The sequence below is a fragment of the Nilaparvata lugens genome, chromosome 6 (genome assembly GCF_014356525.2).
Source record: "Nilaparvata lugens isolate BPH chromosome 6, ASM1435652v1, whole genome shotgun sequence".
NCBI lineage: Eukaryota > Metazoa > Arthropoda > Insecta > Hemiptera > Delphacidae > Nilaparvata > Nilaparvata lugens.
This window is the reverse complement of record NC_052509.1, coordinates 27,879,849-27,902,452: the sequence shown is the minus strand read 5'-3', so window position 1 is coordinate 27,902,452 and position 22,604 is coordinate 27,879,849. Positions and strand designations below refer to the sequence as shown.

The 22,604-nt window shown below is 34.0% G+C and overlaps 1 protein-coding gene across 4 annotated transcripts in view; it reads right to left on the bottom strand.

The window, feature by feature from the left end:
• The window catches only part of LOC111044133 (aurora kinase B), an 80,128-nt gene that overhangs the window by 35,080 nt on the left and 22,444 nt on the right, over nt 1-22,604 (bottom strand). For all 4 annotated transcript variants that reach the window (XM_039430590.1, XM_039430588.1, XM_039430587.1 and 1 more), the window contains exons 5-8: nt 18,928-19,119; nt 17,232-17,366; nt 15,957-16,115; nt 11,641-11,872 (exon numbers count right to left, since the gene is read on the bottom strand). In XM_039430590.1, the coding sequence (XP_039286524.1) occupies nt 11,641-11,872; nt 15,957-16,115; nt 17,232-17,366; nt 18,928-19,119 (718 nt within the window). The remainder of the gene's footprint in view (nt 1-11,640; nt 11,873-15,956; nt 16,116-17,231; nt 17,367-18,927; nt 19,120-22,604) is intronic.

Below are 22,604 nucleotides of genomic sequence, written 5' to 3'. Positions count from 1 at the left end.
TATCTTTTAAATCAAAAAAAGTTTCCAGCATGTCGAAAATTTCATGTTTTCTGCTTGAAATGTCTCGACATTGACGAACATAAACATCAATTAAAAAATAACTATAGGTCAGATAAAAATTATCCAGACACCAATAGAAAGGAGACATTTTCCCCGTTGACTTGATATAAATTAATGATGCCATTATTGACTTGATTCCTGATTTAGTCGGAGTCTTAAGTAAACTTGATAATTCCATATCAGTCAACAACGAATTGAGTAACAATTTCACGGATCTTTCGGAAGAAAATAAACAGTTGTCCAAACTATTGGAGGTTGAAAGGGATAGGAGGAAAGAATGTTTTGAAAATTCTCTGTTCAATAAAGAGAAGGCGGACGAGGAAGTGATTTTTTTGAAATCTCATATAGAATATCTTGAGGCCATCAAGTTTTATCAATGAGTTAAGAGATAAGAATGCGATAATAGAATTGATTCAAACAGAACAAATTAGCTCACGGGACAGAGAACAATATACTGCTGAGGATAACAGTTTTATCTCACCTAAGAACACAGTTAAGGCTAGGAACGGACAAAAAAATATTGATGCCATTAAGACTGATAACAGATTTTCTGTTCTATACTCAAATAGACCGTCCAATTCGATGCCTCATAGAATATATGTAGAGGCTCAGGTACACAGATCATTATCTCAGCAATCTCTATATCAAAATAATCGAAAGAGCATTTCTAAAAATAAAAAACTCATGCGTATTGACAGGGCTATGCCGGGAATAAACAAGAAAAATAAGATTATCTTATTAGCTGACAGTCAGGGTAGAAATCTCTCCAGAAATGTTCAAGGACTGAATGAAAAATTTGACTGCTTTGTCTACACGCAATCTAGCGCTAAACTGAAGCATGTAATTGAGAGTGGGAAGAGTTTGACTAAGGAAGACTATGTTGTTGTTCTGGCGGGAAGCAACGACATGCATATGCATGAACCCAATCAGCTGACTATACAGCAAGGATTCGATGCTCTATGCTCTATACCTAATCAGACAAATGTGATATTTGACACGATACCCTATCGTTTCGACAACACTGCCCTGAATAACGACATATATTTCGCTAACGCTCAAATAAGAAATATTGTGAAGAAATATAATGGAAAACTGAACTTTACCCTCAAAGATACAAGTCAGTACTTGAACCGTAGATGCTTCACTCGTCATGGCCTGCATTACAACAAAACGGGTAAACGAGTTATTTGCGAGGAAATATTCAGGTCTATAGCAAATTCGAGGAATGTGACACAGGCTGCTAATAGAATTTCATGGATTCTCACCCAGTCACGAGCTACAAGATTCATCAGTCACTCCAAGAGCATCAACTACTGACAACGATGAACATCCTTTTGCGATACAAAGTGAGGCAGGTGACGTGCCTTTCTGAAATCAATGACTGCTCAATCACCCAATTCTGATACTCAATCCAATAATGAAACTAGTTTTTAGGTATGCCTCATTAGTACCTAATCCTGAACAGATCCATCTAAATGTTGAGGACTCTCCTATTCTATCTATATTTTTCTGCAATGTTCAATGTCTAAATAATAAAATACAGGAACTTAATGTTATAAACAGTGGGAATAATTATGATATGCTTTGTTTAACAGAACATTGGTTGAAGGAAGATTATTTAAATCTGGTTAATATAGATGGTTTTGTATTGACCTCTGCCTTCTGTAGGGTTATGTCTAAGAATGGTGGTGTAGCGGTTTTTATTTCGGAAAAATGAGTTAATGACTCTAAAGTAATTGATGTCTCGGCCAATTCTAATGAAATTCACCATGAATTTATTGCTATTAGAAATAAGAAACTAAAGATTATTATTATAGCTCTTTATAGATCTTTATAGATTTAATTCTCTTTCTTAATGCCTTGGATAGACTTATTCTATCTTTATGCATACATGCATGATCACTATATTGTTATAGGAGGGGATTTCAATGTGAACATACTAGCTACAGACCCTAAAGTAACTGAGTTGGTGAATTTTCTCAAATCCCATAATTTATATCTTACTAATTTTGAACCAACAAGGATGGATTCCTGCATTGACAATGTTGCAACTGATCTTCATCCTGGTATGTTTGATGTGGCTGTTGAGCCAGTAGCCCTGGGAGACCACGATGCTGTATGCTTCAATGTAAATTCAAACTCAAATTTAGGCGGCAATCCTGTTTTAAATACCTCAAATGCTAATAGGCAGTACAGACCAATAACAGCTGCTGGAACCAATCAGTTATATTGTCAACTTTGTGTTATTGTTTGGCCCAGAGTATTTATCCATATTGGCTCTAAAAATAATTTTTAAGCATTTTTGACATATTTAATGATATATTTGAAAGCTTTTTCCCGCTGAAAACTAGGAAGGCTACCTTTGGCAAATCTACAAGATTTAATCAACTCTCACCTGCTTTGAATAATTTTAGGAATTTATTACTGATTGCATATGATAAATACAAGCAAAGTATACTTGAAAATGCAAGACTCACCTTCTATCTTAACTTAAGAAAATCATATAAATTACAATTGCGATTATTCAGGTTGAACTCGAATGCCAGATTTATCGAATTGGCGGCAAACAGCAAGTGTTCAGCAGCATGCAAAATCATTTGAAAATTTTCAAATCCACCTCAACATTGTGAAACATCCGTCTCTCCTGATGCTTTCAATCAATACTTTCTTGATGCAATATCGCAAATACACATGAATATTGACTCGCCTGGGGTTTCTGCATCAGACTTATTGGCTCTCTCTCTCCAGGAACTAATTTGAGATTTAAGATGAAGGAGGTTTTAATTGATCAAGTTCTTTCTATTGTTTCTAAAATGAAATCTTCATCTAGTAGAAATATATACGGTATGTCTAGTTCACTGATCAAGAATGTAATAAATTCTATTGTTGCTCCATGAACATATTGTTTTAATGCTTGTATAAAGGAATCAGTCTTTCCTAGAATACTCAAGCACTCTAGAACAGTGCCCATCCATAAGAAAGGCAGTAAAGATCTACCAGAGAATTTCAGATCAATATCAGTTCCTCCAATTTTCAGTAACATTTATGAATATATAATTGGTACTCAGCTTTATGAGTTTCATCCCCATTTCCCCCGTCATGTGTCGTTCTGAGGTCGGTTCACGATTGGTCTGCTGCTTCCATGATGCCTCTCACTGACACGTCAGCTCGCTCGCCCTCAAGTAGGTATGATTATTTCAATAATAGTAATAATGACGCAGGTATGTTTCTAGCAAATAAGCTCCACTCTTTCAAAAAACTTTTCAAGGCTGCTCACCTTAACGTACAATCCCTCAGTTGCCACATTGATGAACTCAGAGCAATCTTCCGTTTTCAGGACTTCAATATAATCGGAATTTCCGAATCATTTTTGAAGCCTAGTATTTCATCAAATTTTGTTGCATTGCCTGGATACAATCTTTTCCGGAATGATAGATTAAATAAAGCTTGTGGGGTGTAGCAATTTATGTGAAAGATGGTATCAAAACAAAAGTTTTAATCACATCTAAACAAGAGTATTGTTCCAGACCAGAGTTTATGCTACTTGAATTATCCTTATCTAGTAATGATAAATTACTCGTTGGTATCTGTTATCGCCCACCAAAAATAGGTCATTTCACAGATTTCGAAAGTGCCTTGCTTTCTCTTATGCCTTGTTATAACCGTATACTAGTTATGGGGGATATGAACACCGACTTGAACATGACGAATCGTAACTTTGACTACTTTCAACTGACTACAATTTTCCAATGCCTAAACATGACTATTTTACCCCTCGATCCAACTCATCATACTAATGAATCAGACACACTCATTGACCTTCTCATTGTTAGTGATCCCAATGAGGTTGTTCAAGCAGGCCAAATCTCAGTCCCAGCTATTTCTAGACATGATTTGATCTACTGTGTACTTTCCCATAAGATACCCAAGCCAGAACAGAAAATTATCACTTATAGAGACTTCAAAAACTTTGATGAAGCCGCCTTCCTGACTGATGTGGCTCAGACTCCATGGCATCAAATTGAAGCATTACCCTCAGTTGATGACATGGTCAAGACTTTCGAAAATTGGACTTTGACTTTGTATGACAAACATGCACCTTATGTGACAAGGAGGATTAATAGAAAACGACGAGTACCGTGGATGACTGAAGACATACTTAAGATGATGGGACGTAGAGACAAAGCACATAGAAAATTTAAAAAGACATTTGACTTGGACAGTTTGATAGAGTACAGGAGCCTTAGAAATAGGGTTAAACAGGAATTACGGAACTCAAGATTAGGTACTTGAATTCGTTTATGACAAACAATAGACAAGACTCTAAATCACTTTGGCAGGGAATAAAAGAATTCGGGCTTGGCAAACAGAAATCGAATCCACAAATTGACTTACCATTGAATAATATAAATGACCATTTCGTTTCACACTCTAACCAACGCGACGAAGTTGTCATTGCTAATCATATAGATGATCTTGAAGAGCAGGTTACAAACTTAGATTTACCAATCACTGATCAATTTCATTTCCATCCAATCTCAGAAGAAGACACTTTCAGAGCAATTCAACGTATTCATAGTAATGCTACGGGTGTAGACAAAATTCCTATTAAATTTATCAAGAAGATGTTATTTGCTGTTTTACCAACCATTACATACATTTTCAACAAGTCACTTGAAGAAGGCATTTTCCCTGAAAACTGGAAGTTTGCTCTGGTTCGCCCTCTAAATAAAGTTCCATCACCCAATAAAGTTGAGGATTTTAGACCAATCAGTATTTTACCTGCATTGTCCAAAGTGCTAGAAAGACTCATTCATGCTCAAGTTGTAAAATTTCTAGACAACAATAGTAAGCTTCATAACTTTCAATCAGGCTTTAGAAAATTCCATTCAACTGAGACAGCTCTGCTTCGTGTCACTGATGATATAAGGTTAGCTATGGACCAAAGAAAATGCACCATCCTCACCCTATTTGATTTTTCTAAAGCATTCGATACTGTTGATCATACAGTCCTTCTGAATAAGTTGGCTATTCTTGGTTTCAGTCACAACTCGTTAGTTTGGTTTAAATCCTATCTATTAGGTAGGAAACAATGTGTATCTGTCGGTGACAAAAAGTCAACTTGGAAAAACGTTATGCATGGAGTACCACAAGGTTCAATTTTAGGCCCTCTCCTCTTCACTTTGTATGCTAATGACCTTTCTTCCATTATCAAATTCTCCAGTTTCCATACTTATGCAGACGACCTTCAAATCTATTTAAGCTGTCCCATAACAAAAATTAATGAAACAGTTGGAATAATGAATCAGGATATCAATTCGATAGTGGAATGGACAAAGAAAAATGGCCTTAAGCTTAATCCCATCAAAACACAACCCATTATAATTGGATATTCTCGTCTTATAAACAATATTGACCTTGAATCGATTCACAAAATTAGTGTAGACGGTAATGACATTCCTTACTGTAGCTCAGTTAAAAATTTAGGCATTATTATGAATAATACTCTTGACTGGTCAGAACAAGTGAACAAAACTTGTAAAAAGGTATTCTCAGCCATGCATGCATTGAAGAAAATGCACGATATCCTCCCTAGAAACATTAAATTATTATTGGTTCAATCTCTCATCTTCCCACATTTAATGTATTGTAATTCTGTTCTTAACGATATGCAAGTCACTCTGAATGATAAACTACAGCGTTGCCAAAATTATTGTCTACGTTTCGTCTACTCTCTCCAACGCCATGATCATATCACCCCAGCCCACATTGCTAGTTCAACATTGAAGCTTCCCGATCAGAGGCTTTTTCGAATAGTCAAGCTTGTTAGAGATATCTTGAAATACGGTAATCCGAACTATTTTAAAGATGATTTCAAATTTGTCTCTGAAGGTAGGAGGATAGATGCTTCACATACTAGAACCGGAGAAAGTACTTTAAGGATACCCAATCATCGAACTACTATTTTCACAAAATCCTTCTTAGTCAGTGCCTGTCGTGCATGGAATGCACTTCCTGTTTCTATCAGGTCCATCGAGAGCCGAGCGAGCTTCATCCTGACTTTAAAAAAACATCTTTTGGAACAAATGACTGAAACTGTCCGGCCCTAGAACGATCACATGACAACCATCCCCCACCCATCCCACAAATACAAACCTTTAAACCTGTTATAGAACGAATTGTATATATATATATATATATATATATATATATATATATATATATATATATATTTTTCTGCAATGTTCAATGTCTAAATAATAAAATACAGGAACTTAATGTTATAAACAGTGGGAATAATTATGATATGCTTTGTTTAACAGAACATTGGTTGAAGGAAGATTATTTAAATCTGGTTAATATAGATGGTTTTGTATTGACCTCTGCCTTCTGTAGGGTTATGTCTAAGAATGGTGGTGTAGCGGTTTTTATTTCGGAAAAATGAGTTAATGACTCTAAAGTAATTGATGTCTCGGCCAATTCTAATGAAATTCACCATGAATTTATTGCTATTAGAAATAAGAAACTAAAGATTATTATTATAGCTCTTTATAGATTTAATTCTCTTTCTTAATGCCTTGGATAGACTTATTCTATCTTTATGCATACATGCATGATCACTATATTGTTATAGGAGGGGATTTCAATGTGAACATACTAGCTACAGACCCTAAAGTAACTGAGTTGGTGAATTTTCTCAAATCCCATAATTTATATCTTACTAATTTTGAACCAACAAGGATGGATTCCTGCATTGACAATGTTGCAACTGATCTTCATCCTGGTATGTTTGATGTGGCTGTTGAGCCAGTAGCCCTGGGAGACCACGATGCTGTATGCTTCAATGTAAATTCAAACTCAAATTTAGGCGGCAATCCTGTTTTAAATACCTCAAATGCTAATAGGCAGTACAGACCAATAACAGCTGCTGGAACCAATCAGTTATATTGTCAACTTTGTGTTATTGTTTGGCCCAGAGTATTTATCCATATTGGCTCTAAAAATAATTTTTAAGCATTTTTGACATATTTAATGATATATTTGAAAGCTTTTTCCCGCTGAAAACTAGGAAGGCTACCTTTGGCAAATCTACAAGATTTAATCAACTCTCACCTGCTTTGAATAATTTTAGGAATTTATTACTGATTGCATATGATAAATACAAGCAAAGTATACTTGAAAATGCAAGACTCACCTTCTATCTTAACTTAAGAAAATCATATAAATTACAATTGCGATTATTCAGGTTGAACTCGAATGCCAGATTTATCGAATTGGCGGCAAACAGCAAGTGTTCAGCAGCATGCAAAATCATTTGAAAATTTTCAAATCCACCTCAACATTGTGAAACATCCGTCTCTCCTGATGCTTTCAATCAATACTTTCTTGATGCAATATCGCAAATACACATGAATATTGACTCGCCTGGGGTTTCTGCATCAGACTTATTGGCTCTCTCTCTCCAGGAACTAATTTGAGATTTAAGATGAAGGAGGTTTTAATTGATCAAGTTCTTTCTATTGTTTCTAAAATGAAATCTTCATCTAGTAGAAATATATACGGTATGTCTAGTTCACTGATCAAGAATGTAATAAATTCTATTGTTGCTCCATGAACATATTGTTTTAATGCTTGTATAAAGGAATCAGTCTTTCCTAGAATACTCAAGCACTCTAGAACAGTGCCCATCCATAAGAAAGGCAGTAAAGATCTACCAGAGAATTTCAGATCAATATCAGTTCCTCCAATTTTCAGTAACATTTATGAATATATAATTGGTACTCAGCTTTATGAGTTTTTTGAGAGTAGCGGCCTACTTGCAGCTTCCCAGTTTGGTTTCAGGGCAGGCAGGTCTACCATTGATGCAGTTAGCTCAATTGTGGATGATATTCTGGACTGTTTCAATTCTAAAAGATATGCAGGTCTAGTGCTCTATGACCTGAGTAAAGCTTTTGATGTTGTTCACCATGAAATTCTATTGGAAAAATTGTACCATCTAGGTGTGCAGAAAACCTCTTAAACTTTTGCGGTCCTATTTGAGTGATCGTAGACAAACTGCTAATTTTTAATGCTAAATGCTAATTTTTCAAGGTCTTGCTCTGTTCCTCATGGAGTCTCTCAAGGATCAATCCTTGGGCCCTTTATGTTTTTGGTAATGATGAACGATATTGGTTATAGTAATGGTTCTAAAATAGTTTGCTATGCCGACGACACATCCATGCTCTCCACAGATTCTGAAATTACAGCTCTGAAAGAAAAGATGTCCAGTTGCCAGGATGAAGCGAGTTTGTGGTTAAAAGCAAATTATCTGCTTCTTAATAGTACTAAGACGCAAACAATGATTCTAGGATTGAGACAAGTAGATGAGGCAAGAGATATAAGAAGTGTTAAAATTCTTGGTATAAATCTGGATCAAAGACTAACCTGTAGCCCTCATATAGACTATGTCTGTTCTAGGTTGAGCCGGGTATTATTTGTGGATAACCTACTTTGCTTTTTTTCAAAGCACTTTTTTGTATGGCCTATCCTTATAGGGATGTGCTCCTGATACCCAAAAAATTCTGCTGATTTAGAAAAGGGCAGTTAGAATCATTTCTAATGCTAACTACCTGGACCACTGCAAACCGCTGTTCATTGACCAAGAAATAATGACTGTTTATAGCTTATTTGTCTTTTTGCTGTCACTGAATGTGAGAAAAATATTGAATCATTTCCAGGTAGGGAGGACTTTCATCAGTATGATACAAGAAATAGGCAGCAAATTGATGTTCCTTATACTAGGCTGAGGAGAGTGCAGATGAATTCGAAGCTAATTTCTTTGAGAATCTTCAATAAGTTTCCTGCTTCAGTGAGAACCATGTCTGCTCCTTTGTTTAAACGTAGATTGAAAACTCTCTTGACAGAAAATCCTCTACACTCACTATCGGAATTTTTTGATATGGATAGGGATATAATTAGTAATTATTTACTACTAATAGGTAGGCAATAATTTTAGTGTATGATAATATATTTGAATTATATATTATCATTACATACACTGAAATTATTGCCTATATAATTGCCTATATAATATTGCCTATATAATTATTGCCTATATATTATTGCCTAATATATATATATATATATATATAATATATATATATATATATATATATATATATATTTGTAACATTATTTATGTATGAGCTGAATCATATGTATGTTTATTATTGTATGTTTTGAACATTGTGGCGTTTCCGATTGTGTAATGTATATGCTTAAAGGAATAAAATCTATTCTATTCTATCACGCATTACGACGCCCCAACATTTGAAAAGTGATATTCAAAAGAAAAACAAATTTTCGTGATGTTTGCAATTTTATCATAAAAGTTAAATTTCATTTTAATCCTTCAAACCTGGATCTTTTTTAGCACTACTAGGATATCGGGGATGATATTCTACATCCAATTCTGACGTTGAATAGGAAATTTGAGAAAGGTGCAATTTTACACGAATTGGCAACCATGTAATTTCTTCTGATGGAGGGCCAAGTCTCAACTTATTTTACACAAACTATAGTCAGCTGAAGAATTCATTGCATGCAATTACTACAGTTTTTCCATTTATTCATTCATAACATCAGCTGAGGGTATTTGGGAGCTATCACACAGACAGTCCTTCATGCGCTGACACATGATTTCAGCTGGTTAATATACAACATAATTTTAAACTTTTACATCAACAAACTGATAGGGGTTGATATATCAATGTGTGGTTTTTGCCATTCATTTTCTCTTGAAAAACTGTATCGAAATAATGTATCACATGACCACCTTCTCATTTCAAAAAAATGAATTTGGATTCATATGAGGGTCAAAGATGTCGAAGCGACACAGTAATTTTTCATTTCAAATAGGATCCCAATGAAACCTACTGTCAAATAATTCTTGTTATAGAAATATTCAGCTGTTTCCATGATTTTCATCAACAATGTATAATTAAAAGTTGCTGGTTTCAAAGATTGCAATACAACAGTTCTTGAGCGAGTTCTCCAACCCAGGGGGTCACTAGTAATTGTACTAATCTTATTTTTCCTGTAGAGAATTGCCATTGACAGCTTATCTTGGACGGAAATTGATTTAATGAGTGATTTCATAATTTATAAGAGATTTAGTTTTTATCTCCCACAAGAGAGCATATACCGGGTGTTTCAAAAAGAATTACCCAATTTTAAACAGTAATATTTATTTTAAAAGATGGTGCACACAAACCAATTTTACATCAAATTACTCACAGAAGTATCGAGTTAATGATGATGTATTATAAGTGTTCTATGTTTCCTCCTTTTGAGGCTCGGACGACATCTTAGCCAAATTCATCCCAGACTGTTCGCAAGATGTCTTCTTGGACTGTAGCTACTGCATCAGTTATCCTGGTTTTTAGCTCCTCAAGTACTAAGGGAGGAACAACGTTAAATATCGTGTTAATGTTACTCCCTTAGCACTTGATATTGAGGAGCTAAAAACCAGGATAACTGATGCAGTAGCTACAGTCCGAGAAGACATCTTGCGAACAACAGTCTGGGATGAATTTGGCAACCGTCTAGATGTCATCCGCAAAAGGAGGGCACATAAAACACTTATAATATATCACCATAAACTCTATACTTCTGTGAGTAATTTGATGTAAAATTGGTTTATGTGCACCATTTTTTAAAATAAATATAACTGTTTAAAATTGGGTAATTCTTTTTGAAACACTCAGTATCAGAAATTGAAAGTGTGAAGTCACACAAAATAAAATCAACCATAAAAAGCTTTTATCTGATGACGAGCGTTAGTTATACCTTGAAGGTGGGTTTTCGTTTGTGAGTAAATGCCGTCGTCGACCACGACAGGGTGTGGATCTCAGATTGGGTAAATTTCAATTTGTCTAAATAACCTAAAATATTATGTTTCAATGGGGGAGGTTAATGTTATACTTTTAAAAGACAATAATTATGTTGATATTATTAGAAATATTTTGATTCTTAGATAATAAAAAAAACGAAAAATTATTGGATCAGCTGTTCTAGCACAGTTTAAATTTGGTCAATATGAATGTCTTCAGACAACAATGCCTGTCTTCGTGGACTGCGGAAGTTTACGCACCAACGAAAACCTTCATCTATCTACCTTGATGTAGAGCTGGCACGTACTACACAATGAGCTCAATAAGAACGGAAGGTAACAATGATTGAGACAGCTCTGTTTTATCTAGTTCTAATTGAAGCAAAAATGTCTGAATACAGCTTCACGTAAATTGAACATAAAGATATGAAAAGGAAACGCAATTTTTTCTACGAAAATGGATAATATGAAAACTCAATGTTTTTTTCGAAAATAAATCATAGACTGAAGTCTGCTCACTGAATCAGTGCGACCTCCAGTTGCTTATTTAGCTCATTGCTGTGTGGAAAGAGACCAATTTCCCCACTTTGGGTTCGACGCTCAGCTCAAAAAAACAAGCTGCAGGTAGCTCTCAAGTAGATCTAGTTTTAGGAATCAATTGTTAACAGTTGACTTTGCAATGGGGAGGCGGAAAAATGAATGTAATTTACCTTGGAGATGAGATCACGAGCCAAGCCTGACACATAGTCAGGGATTGTGTACTGCACAGCAAGTATTCTGCGATAGGTGCCCTCATAGGTGCTGGTCTCGAAGGGCGGCTTGCCGGTCAGCAGCTCGAAGCAGAGCACGCCCAGGCTCCAGATGTCCACCTCTTTGCCGTGCTTCTTGCCGGAGATCATTTCAGGCGGCAAGTAGTCCAGAGTGCCGCAAACTGTGTTTCTCCTGCACAACATAACCAACACAAGGCAACTAGTCAAAAACAAGGCAACTCTATACAGTGGCACCACGTTACTAGTAATTATAGTGGTTTCAATATTTCAAAAACTTCTCCATTTCATAAGCTTTCGAATGAGTAAATAAATTCGAAAAAGAAAGTTCCATGTTAGAGTGTTCAAAACTGCTAATATCTGAAAGAACACCTTCAAAATGAGGAATTTCACAAACAGCATGCATCAATTGATGATCCTAAGGGTGAAATCACCTGATTTCTCTCTGACAATATTCATAAGTTTTATCAACATTTTAACATTCTACAATGATATGACTTTTTCAATAATTTGCATTATTTTCTTTACCATAAATCCTGAACAAAATAACAAGAAGTACGTTTCAGCCTATTTTCAGTACCTATAGTTTTCAGTGTGCTTTCCAGTTAATTGGCATGATATGTAGCAACTTTGGCTAGTAGAAAAGTGTTCGCGTTCATTATCATGAAATTTACCTTGATTGAGTACTTGAACATGTTATTGGTGTATGGAGAGTGTGGATGCAATTCAAGAGAGGTAGAAAGAGTATACAGGAGACGTTTTCCTGACCGAAAACACTCATCTCATAACACGATTTTAAGATTGACAGATGTCAAAATGGTAAGGGTTTAGGATCAGTTTCAAGGTACGAGAGGCCCGTCTTAATTTCTGAAGATTTTGAGAATCTTATTCTAAAGTATTTCGAGCAGAATTCTCGATTCAGTACCCGGCGGGCAGCTGGGATCTTGGATGTTTAAAGAATGATAGTTCAAAGAATATTGAAGAAGAAGAACTTTCGATCATTTCATGTCCCCAGTTCAAGAGTTGAATGAACCTGATACTGTTTCAAGATGCAGTTAGGCTGAAACGTACTTCTTGTTATTTTATTCAGGATTTATGGTACAGAAATAATGCAAGTTAATGAAAAAGTCATATCATTGTAGAATGTTAAAATGTTGATAAAACTTATGAATATTGTCAGAGAGAAATCAGGTGATTTCACCCTTAGGATCATCACTTGATGCATGCTGTTTGTGAATTTCCTCATTTTGAAGGTGTTCTTCCAGATATTAGCAGTTTTGAACACTCTAACATGGAACTTTCTTTTTCGAATTTATACTCATTCGAAAGCTTATGAAATGGAGAAGTTTTTGAAATATTGTAACCACTATAAATACCCGGAGAAAAATCGAGAAAAAACGGTTTGAAACTTGACTTTGAAGAATAGCATTTTTTCAAGTTTAAGCCCTAATAAAAAACTGCAAAATATATTTCAACATATAAAATTACATTTTATTTGTTTATATTTTCTCTTTCCAACAATACCCTTGAAATTGAAATTCGAACAGTAAATTTCGAGTTATTGAGTTTTAATGACCGGAAGTAAGCATATTCTGAAAATATCGAAAAATCTTACATCTTAAAACTAAGGTCGATAGGAAAAAAATTACTGAACATTTTTTGTCAGAAATGTCGAGTAGAATCTATGGTCAACGGCTGTTACAACCTTGGTGGGACACCCTGTATATATTTTTCATCAGAGTACATTTTCCTTTGTGAAATTCGATGATTTTTTAAAAGTCGTCAAAACAGCTGTTCTACAGATGAAATATCTCGACTATGATGTGAATAAACTGCTCTACCTACCTACCTCATGCACGAGAGGAGGTTACAAAGTCCATTTCTCAAGAATGGGGTAGACCCCCTGTTAGTTTCCCAGGAAGGACACTCATGCCAGTTGATAGAGTTGATAAATAACTATGTAGAGTATGAATATTAAAAAAATCGGTCAAGTAATTTTTGAGAAAATCGTGATAATTTGACGAAATCAATTTTTTCTCAAGAATATTACGGAGCTCCTGCAATTTTCCCAGAAATGAGACTCATGTCAGTTGAGCTTATAAATAGCTATCCAGTGTATGAATTTGAAGAAAATCGTTAAAGCCGTTTTCGAGAAAACCGTGAAAAACATGGTTTTTTAGTTATTATCTGCCATTTTTTCCGCCATCTTGAATTGAATTTCTTATTTCGGATCATCATGGTATAAGGACCTCAAGTTTAAAATTTCAATCTGTTAATTAGGAATGACCTAACACACACACACACACACACACACACACTCACACATACAGACCAGCACCCAAAAATCATGTTTTTGGACTCAGGGGACCTTGAAACGTGTAGAAAACTTGAAATTAAGGTACCTTAATTTTTTTGGAAAGCAATACTTTCCTTACCTATGTAATATGACAAGGAAAGTGAAAAAAATGTTGTTGGACTCAGGGGACCTTGAAACGTATAGAAAACTTGAATTTGGGGTACCTTAATTTTTTTGGAAAGCAATACTTTCCTTACCTATGGTAATAGGGTAAGGAAAGTAAAAACGTGTGTTTCAACAAAGCAAACCAAAATTCAATGAGAAAAGTTATTGCACTACATATGGTTTTATGTATAAAATTTTCATGGCAGTAGTAGTTGATGACACCCCAGCTTGAGATGACAACCTTCTCAGCTAGTCTGAGAAAAATTATAAAGATAAATTCCGCGTTTTATTTTGATAGCAGCGAGTTACTTTCTTAAGTTCTGGCATAATACCAGTTGTGAGTAATTTATTGATCAACTGCATTATTGTCGACCTATTACGAACTGCAGTCTGGGGTAACTAGGCCTATTCGAAACTTATCTTACAGACATTTGTTAAGATTTACAAGCAATATAATTCTCTAAAATGAACACGCGTTCATATTGGAAAAATGATGTAACACAATGAAAAAAAACTACGACTAAAACAGCACTATTGAAAGACTACTTTCTTTTAACTAACTCAGCCAAAATAAGTGAAAAAGTAAAACATGGTATAACCACTTGAATTAAGAGCAATATTATTTTTATTATTTATGAGAAGCTATGACTAAGAGCACTCTTCTGATTTGTGTCCTTGCTTGCTAATAGTTCTGTATCCTGTTATGCTTAGATATCTATTTCAAATTATTTTCTACCAAATGGTTCTATTGTTTTTCCCATCCCATCATCAACTTCTTTCATCCCTTCTGTAATAGTGTGAATATTGAGAAGGTATTATTATAGTTTTTGTGTGTCTTGTATCTTCTTTTTCAGGTTATTGAACTGATTAGAGTTAAGAAATTCAACTGAAATGAACTTTGATTTTTACTGTGAATTGTTAGTGTGAGGGTTAACTATGTCTTATTGAATTAGCCAACTTGCTCCTCAGTTGTCAAAATTAAAGCATTTTTTGTACATTTTCAAAGTATCAGTTTCAATTTCATGTCGACAAAGCTACTATATTTGGGAATGTACGAACCTTTTTCAACATAATACATCATCACCAACATCATCAGATTCTTTACTCTGTTCTTAATGCACTGTTCCCTGGAATTATCACTCTCTTTCGTTCAAAATAGTCAAGTTATAATATTAATTACCTACACCTACCTCAGCTGAACTCAAGTTTACTGTTCAATTGAAGGTTTGGTGTGTTCAGGAGTTGAAGGGAAAGTATTTTTGGATAGTTGAGAAGTTGATATTGTGGTAATTATTCATATTGAATGAAAAAGACTAAGAAATTGTAAAAAACCACAGATTTATTGATACTTAGAAAGACCGGTTTTGGTTATTACACCATTGTCAATCTCTGACAATGACAAACGAGTTTAGTTTATCAGAGATTGACAATGGTATAATAACCGAAACCGGTCTTTCTAAGTATCAATAAATCTGTGGTTTTTGACAATTTCTTAGTCTTTTTCATTCAATATGAAGGGAAAGTATTGTGTATGATATAATTACTTTTCAAGCCCAGCCATTCACGTTGCGGTTCAGCCAGGTCCGGGAAACCAGAGCTTGTATGCCACTTACGCCTGACTTGAACTTTGTTTTCGCAGCCCAGCTGGCATCTTTAGTTGAACTTCTCTGGTGAACCGTTGAGTGAATGGCTAGCGATAGCAGTTTTCCCTAGCCTCAATTACAAACCAGTAGGTTCTGTCAAACACTGCATACACATTAAGATTTATTAATCAAATATTTATTTATTTATGAATTACCTCGATGAAGGCGCATGAACAGACCAGCCGAAGTCAGCAATTTTTAGTTCTCCTTTAGATCCAAGCAGCAGGTTTTCAGGCTTAATGTCTCTGTGTATCACATTTTTGCCATGACAGTAGTGCAGAGCGTCTGTCAATTGTAGAACAATGTTTGCTGCTCTGTAAAATAAGGCAATGACGTTTTTAGCTTTAAATAACAGAAATGTGTGTTGCTTATATGGCAGCCGACATTGATAAACAACAAATTAAAAAAAACAAGATCTCAACCAGCTACTATAGTTTATTGATTTCAAAAGAATCAGACTTAACAGCAAAATACCGAGCCACAAGTGCAGTTCAAAAGCCTATTCTCTACCTACAAAACTGTTTAGCATTTAGAAAGTTTTTTACTCTGCGTGCTGGTCCTTTTTTACGGTAATTTCGATAATACAAATAGGATGGAGTCAGTTTCTAATTAATCCGGATTCCGGTTTAATGACTTTCTACTGTACTAGTAGTTCTGTGAACAGTGGACCTCGCGCAGTAGGTCAGTAATAAACCACAGCCTCCTCTAATACTGTCCATCAGAGTAAATTCTGTCCTGTCGTATCGGCGAGATATCGGTGTGAAAACGGCTAAACGGCTAATTTGGCTGTTTGAGTTGGTGAATCGACAATGCTAATCATCTGTTGTAAACAACTACTATCATCAAAAGCTAATTTCCTGCAAGACATACTGGTAACTGTTCAGCCCAAGTTGAAACACTAACACCTAAATTTACAAATAAAATTTTTGTAAGCAAAAATCTAGGTGGTAGTAGTCGAAAGCAGAGAAAGGTGAAGAGAAAATGCTAAGCTACATATGCGTCATTACATGCAACTAATAATCCACTCAACAGCTGATTAATCATTAATAATTCTTTGATTCCTAAAATACAAAATTTCAAAAAACCTTATTTAAACTCGTATATAAGTTGACGCGCAATTCATAAAGGGACATATCTGTCAAATTTCATGAAAATCTATTTCCGCGAATAACTATATAAAGAGAAATGCGAAACCGTCGACTTCATTCTTAGATCTCACTTCGGTCGGTAAAAAAGAGAATTAGGATATATTTACAAAAATAATATACTAGTTTATTTTAAAGATACTTGTGGAGATACAAAGGAAAATTGTTTTTGCAACTGAAAGTGAAGTGTTCTCTGAAACATGATTACATAGGGAACTAGATCAATAGTTAGCGTCTCTTCACCATAAATAAATAAAAAACAATAAATCAAGTCTCAATACTCACTTTTCTTCAGGAAATCTATTATTTGGAGTTGCTTTCATGAGTTTGAATAGTTCACCTTTGGGAGCGTACTCCAAGATCAAATAGACTCGCGTATCATCGTGAAAGTAGCCATACATCTTCAATATATTGGGATGCCTGAGAAAAATAAGATAAACAATAAACAACTAAAAATCTGGTGTGGCGCACCCACACAACTTTCCGTTATGAAAATGCCGTTACGAAAATTTCGACAAAAAACGCCTCGTGTGTCTCCAGCGTAAGAGTCGAGTTTTCGGAAGTATAATTTAAAATTGATTAGCTGACGAGATCAATTCTGCTTTCTCTTCCAGTGAATGATTTAATAGAATCAACAGTTGTCTCTCTCATAAAGTTTGCATTTGAATAATGACATTTTCTCGAATTTCGAGCTTATTTTTAATTTTAGGTGAAAATGTTACTGAACATCAATTGTAGAGATTTTCATGCGCAATCTTTTCCATTTGAAGTTATTCGTTTAAATTGTTTCTGAAGCCTGATAATTGGAAATCTGAAATTAAATTTTAAATGGATGGGGCAGAGTCCTAAAATTTTTACAGATATGGGACCAGTGGCAGTTGATAGAGCTTATCAACGACTACATTAGGTATAAATTTGATCAATATTATTGGAACCGTTTTTGAGAAAATCACAAAAAAAAACTGTTTTTGACATCATTTTCGCCATTTTAGCCGCCATCTTGAATTGCATTCGATCGAAATTGTTCGTGTCGGATCCTTATAGTGTAAGGACATCAAGTTTCAAATTTCAAGTCATTCCGTTAAATGGAAGATGAGATATCGTGTACACATACATACACTCACACACACACACACACACACACACACACACACACACACACACACACACACACACACACACACACACATACAGACCTATACCCAAGAACCACTTTTTTGGACTCATGAAACATAAAGAAATTGGAGTACCTCAATTTTTTTTGGAAAGCAATACTTTCCTTACCTATGTAAGGATAATAGGGCAAGGAAAGTAAAAAACCAACATCCATTGCTTAATGCAGAATTAATTACACTATAATTATATTACATTATGAACAGAGGTTAGCGCTTCCATTATGCTTTCAAAAAAAATTATAGGGCTTCTTTTTTTGTTGAATGTCACCCACATGAGGGCCAAGCCACACGAGGCGTTTTTCAGTCGGCAGAAAGCTCTCCGATTGGCTTGGGGTATCGATTGAGCTTCCTGTCCAACCAATCAGTGAGCTTCCAGTCCTGTTGTGCCGACTGGAAAACGCCTTGTGTGACTTGGCCCTAAGTAATGAGATGAGACGATGGCATTATCTAAAATCAAAATAGTATAATATAGTATAGTATATATATATTTACTTTCTTTATCGTATAATATACAATGCAAAAATTTCAATATAAGAACGCATTTGTAGTATAACTTATAATATGAACTAAGTTGGATATAGCTAGTTTTCAGTATAATAAATATTTCAGAATCTCAAAACTATGACCATTTATAAAATTAATTTTTCTCCAAAATTCTTTTGATCATTTTTTAATCTTTTATTTGAAAATATTTTGATGCTAAATTAATTCAATAACAGTAGTTGAATTTCTTCTCACGTCCCTATCAGCACTCTTATGTTCTAACTATAGATATTTATTTTAATGTAATATTTATATAAATTTACCTTAGATGAGTCTGAATCTCAATCTCTCTTTTCAATTGATGCTCGACCCCAGCATTCTGAACCTGTTTTTTTATCAAGACTTTTAAAGCTACTACGAACAGAGAGTTTTTTTCGCGAGCGAGATAAACACAACCAAATTTTCCTTTTCCCAAGAAACGGCCAATGTCGAAGTTTTCAAGGTTCCATCTCCTCCTAAAACAATGTATGAAAACTATTACTACGTTAAGTAATAGAAGAAAAGCAATGATGTATAAAATTAATTGAATATCATAAACAGAAAGTGACATACATATTTTGCAAAACTTTCTAGCAGTCATGAATACCTGATCAATCTCTTAATTTGTTTGTAACAAAATAATAATAGGCCTAAGTTTTATTTCGACAAAAAAACAACCAAATTTACAGACTTCTATAACGGTATACAATACAACATAGCATCAATATTGCGCATACAGTACAAAGTGAAGATAAAATAGAATAAACAATACTAATGACAACTTTGTAAACAAATAAATACGAATAACAAACTTCTAACAATTGTAAGGCAATAATAAATATAATTTAGAATTGAATTTAGTTGCACTGTGTAGCAAAAGTAAAACATAATAATTAATATACAAAATAAAATACTGAATGCAAATGACCTTATTAACAAGGTCACGTCCGCATTACAGGAGCATCATTGAACAAAAATAAAGTTCTTCAAAGTAAGCATAAAAGTAATAAAACAAATAATAAAAAATGGAGGAAAACAAAGTTTTACAATCTAAAATTCGGTTTAGCACTAACAGAAAAACAAAAATCTATCCTCAATAACAAAAACTAAATCACTGATATAAGTGAGTTAGTCAGGTCAAAAATCCAATAGTTTTAGACTAATAATATGACATATATGTAAAATATAATTATGCATGCAAAATCTACATCCAAACAACATACACAGAATCCAGCATCTTTGCTGGACTCTGAATAATTCTGGATTTATCATTACGTTATTCAATGTGGAATATTTTGATAAATTATCAGCGTATATTTGATTTTAGATCATGGAACTTAGTTATTTCGGTGAAATGTATGAACTAATTATGAATATTATTTAAAATTTCAATTGTTATATTCTACTCTTCAAAATATTACTTCTATTGTTTCATCAAAAACACATTACATTTATGCTGGAAGTAAGTTAGGCTAATTGCTAATCTATATGGGGGTAAAAACGAGATCTGCTAAACATTAACATGGTAAAGAACTTACAATCTTTTAGGCTGATGGAAAGCATCCATTTTTCCATTTGCTGTATTTACGGTAATAGATTGAAGAATTTAGGTATCAACTGTCAGGTTTAAAAATGAACGTTTTTTTTAATAGAGTTCAGTTTGGCCTGATTCCCCGGATAAAACCCTCATCAACCTGCCTTGTACGATGAGGGTCTGTAATAGTATCACTATAATCTATTGACACGCCATCATTTCCACTTATTAAATAGAAAATAGAGAGCCCCCTAAATACATACAGATGTCTTACTGGGAAGATACCAAGTTTATAGAAAAGTGGGACGACTATGAATTTCATTATTTTTCCTAGTTACCTTGAAAAGTGGCCATTCCTGCACTGATTACAGAACGCAAAGAATCACTTTTCCGCTCTAGTGCGCAAAGTATTACTTTGCGTACTCCAGATTTGCAACATCGCAACACAAAATAGTTGGTAGGTTATATGGAGGATTAGTGCAAGAAAACAAAAATTAAGTTGGTAACAATGACTGTGGTTAGATCATTGATATAGAGAATAAGATTAAGAAGAGCGATATCCGCTATGATGCCACTGCGCTAGTGTAGCTACCAGAAATTTCGGGCAAGAAGTCGGGTATTTGTATTCACTGTGTAGAAAAAGAGCCTTTTTCAAATGATAATATTTTTTTATTGAAGCAATAAAAAATATTCAAAGTATGGTAGTTTCATGCAGTGCTTATGGATGTACGAATCTGCATGCACCAGATAAAAATATTTCTTTTCATACATAAGTATTTTTATATTTTCATCGGTCATGTTTCATGCAGGCTTAGGTTGATTCATTATCATTATTTGCCAAGTAATAAAATATAAGTTTCGGTAATATTATAATAAATATTTTATTTCCATAGATCCAATATAGGTATCCATATTCCATTCCATTAATTTGTCTTATATTGTAATATTTTGTGAACTATGAGAATATTGTATGCTAAATTTGTATTATAAAAAATATTATTTGCTAAAATTGTCTATAAATTCTTCATCTATGCTGCTGTTGTTTTATTTTTCCCGTTCTTATAATATGTAGTTATTTATTATCTTATATTAAATATAGGAGTATAGAGTATAGTTAGTACCTAAACCTATACTTAAGTTGCAAAACGAATGGATACAGTTTCACGAAATATTGTGATAACAGTTGATTTATTATTATTTGCCATCTAATAAAATATACGGTAATATTAGCGTTCTATAATAAATGTTTTATTTTGTTTGGTAATAGGAAAATATTGTAAAAATGAGATTCATTTGCTAATAGAATGGATCAAAATCTGTAGTGAGGTAGGTTCACTAAATTAGATGTTTGGTCGAGTTAAAAATAATGTTCAATGAACAAATCATTGTATCATATGGTAATGGAAATGACGAAAAGTTGAAAAAAATATATATTGAAATCCATCAAGTATGTCGAAAGATATAACGCAATGAAAGTCGATGTTTTCCCATATAAGTCTGTCTGGGCGCCTGACTTCTTGCCCGATATTCAATGGCGACGAGAAATGAAGGAGACATCATGCTTCCAAACGCTTGAAGGTATAGCTTAGTCATCTAACTATATATATCAATGGGTTAGATTTAGATAAGAATCATTTCAATGGCTACCCTACATTTATGATCAAATCTTAATCTAGAAATCCAAAACAAGAATAATGTTCATCTAAATCATAATTAAATAATCATCATTTACGAATTCTCATCATTTAATAATAGTTCTTTTCTATTGATAATTATTATTTCAACTGCAAGCAATGAGAAAAGTAGCAAATATACATTATAAAATTCGAATTTTGAGGTTAAATGATTACCGTTCGATATCCATATAAATAAGAATAATAAAAAAACATAAGAATACTACATTTACAATACATACACACAAAAATAATTGACCCCCTAAATAAAGATTAGAGTAGAATATTAATCCAAAAATTATAAATAATAAAATACAGCAAAATAGGCTAAACTAAAACAAGGAGCATACTCCAGTTTAGTTCAATATAAAAAAGAAAATAATTCCACAGCTCGCAACCTTTCAAGAGTCATTGAGGCTCACTTAACTTGTAATGAGATACTAGTCCAGGCAACGAATGCTAAAAAAGATATAGAGGGAAAAGTTTGGAACACAATTTTTGACCTCGCAGTCCTTTTAAGGATAGTGAGGGGGTAAGCATATAAAAATTCCTCACTCTTACCACACTCAACGCTAAAAATGATATAAAAATTGATGGAAAGCATAAAATGATGAAATAATACATTAAATTGAAGAGAATTGAATGCTCTACAACTCACTGTCTTTTAAATACTCATATAGTCCAGTCAATGAAAGATTATAGAGGGAAAATTTTGGAACATAATTTTTGACCCCGTAGCTCTTCTTTTAAGAAT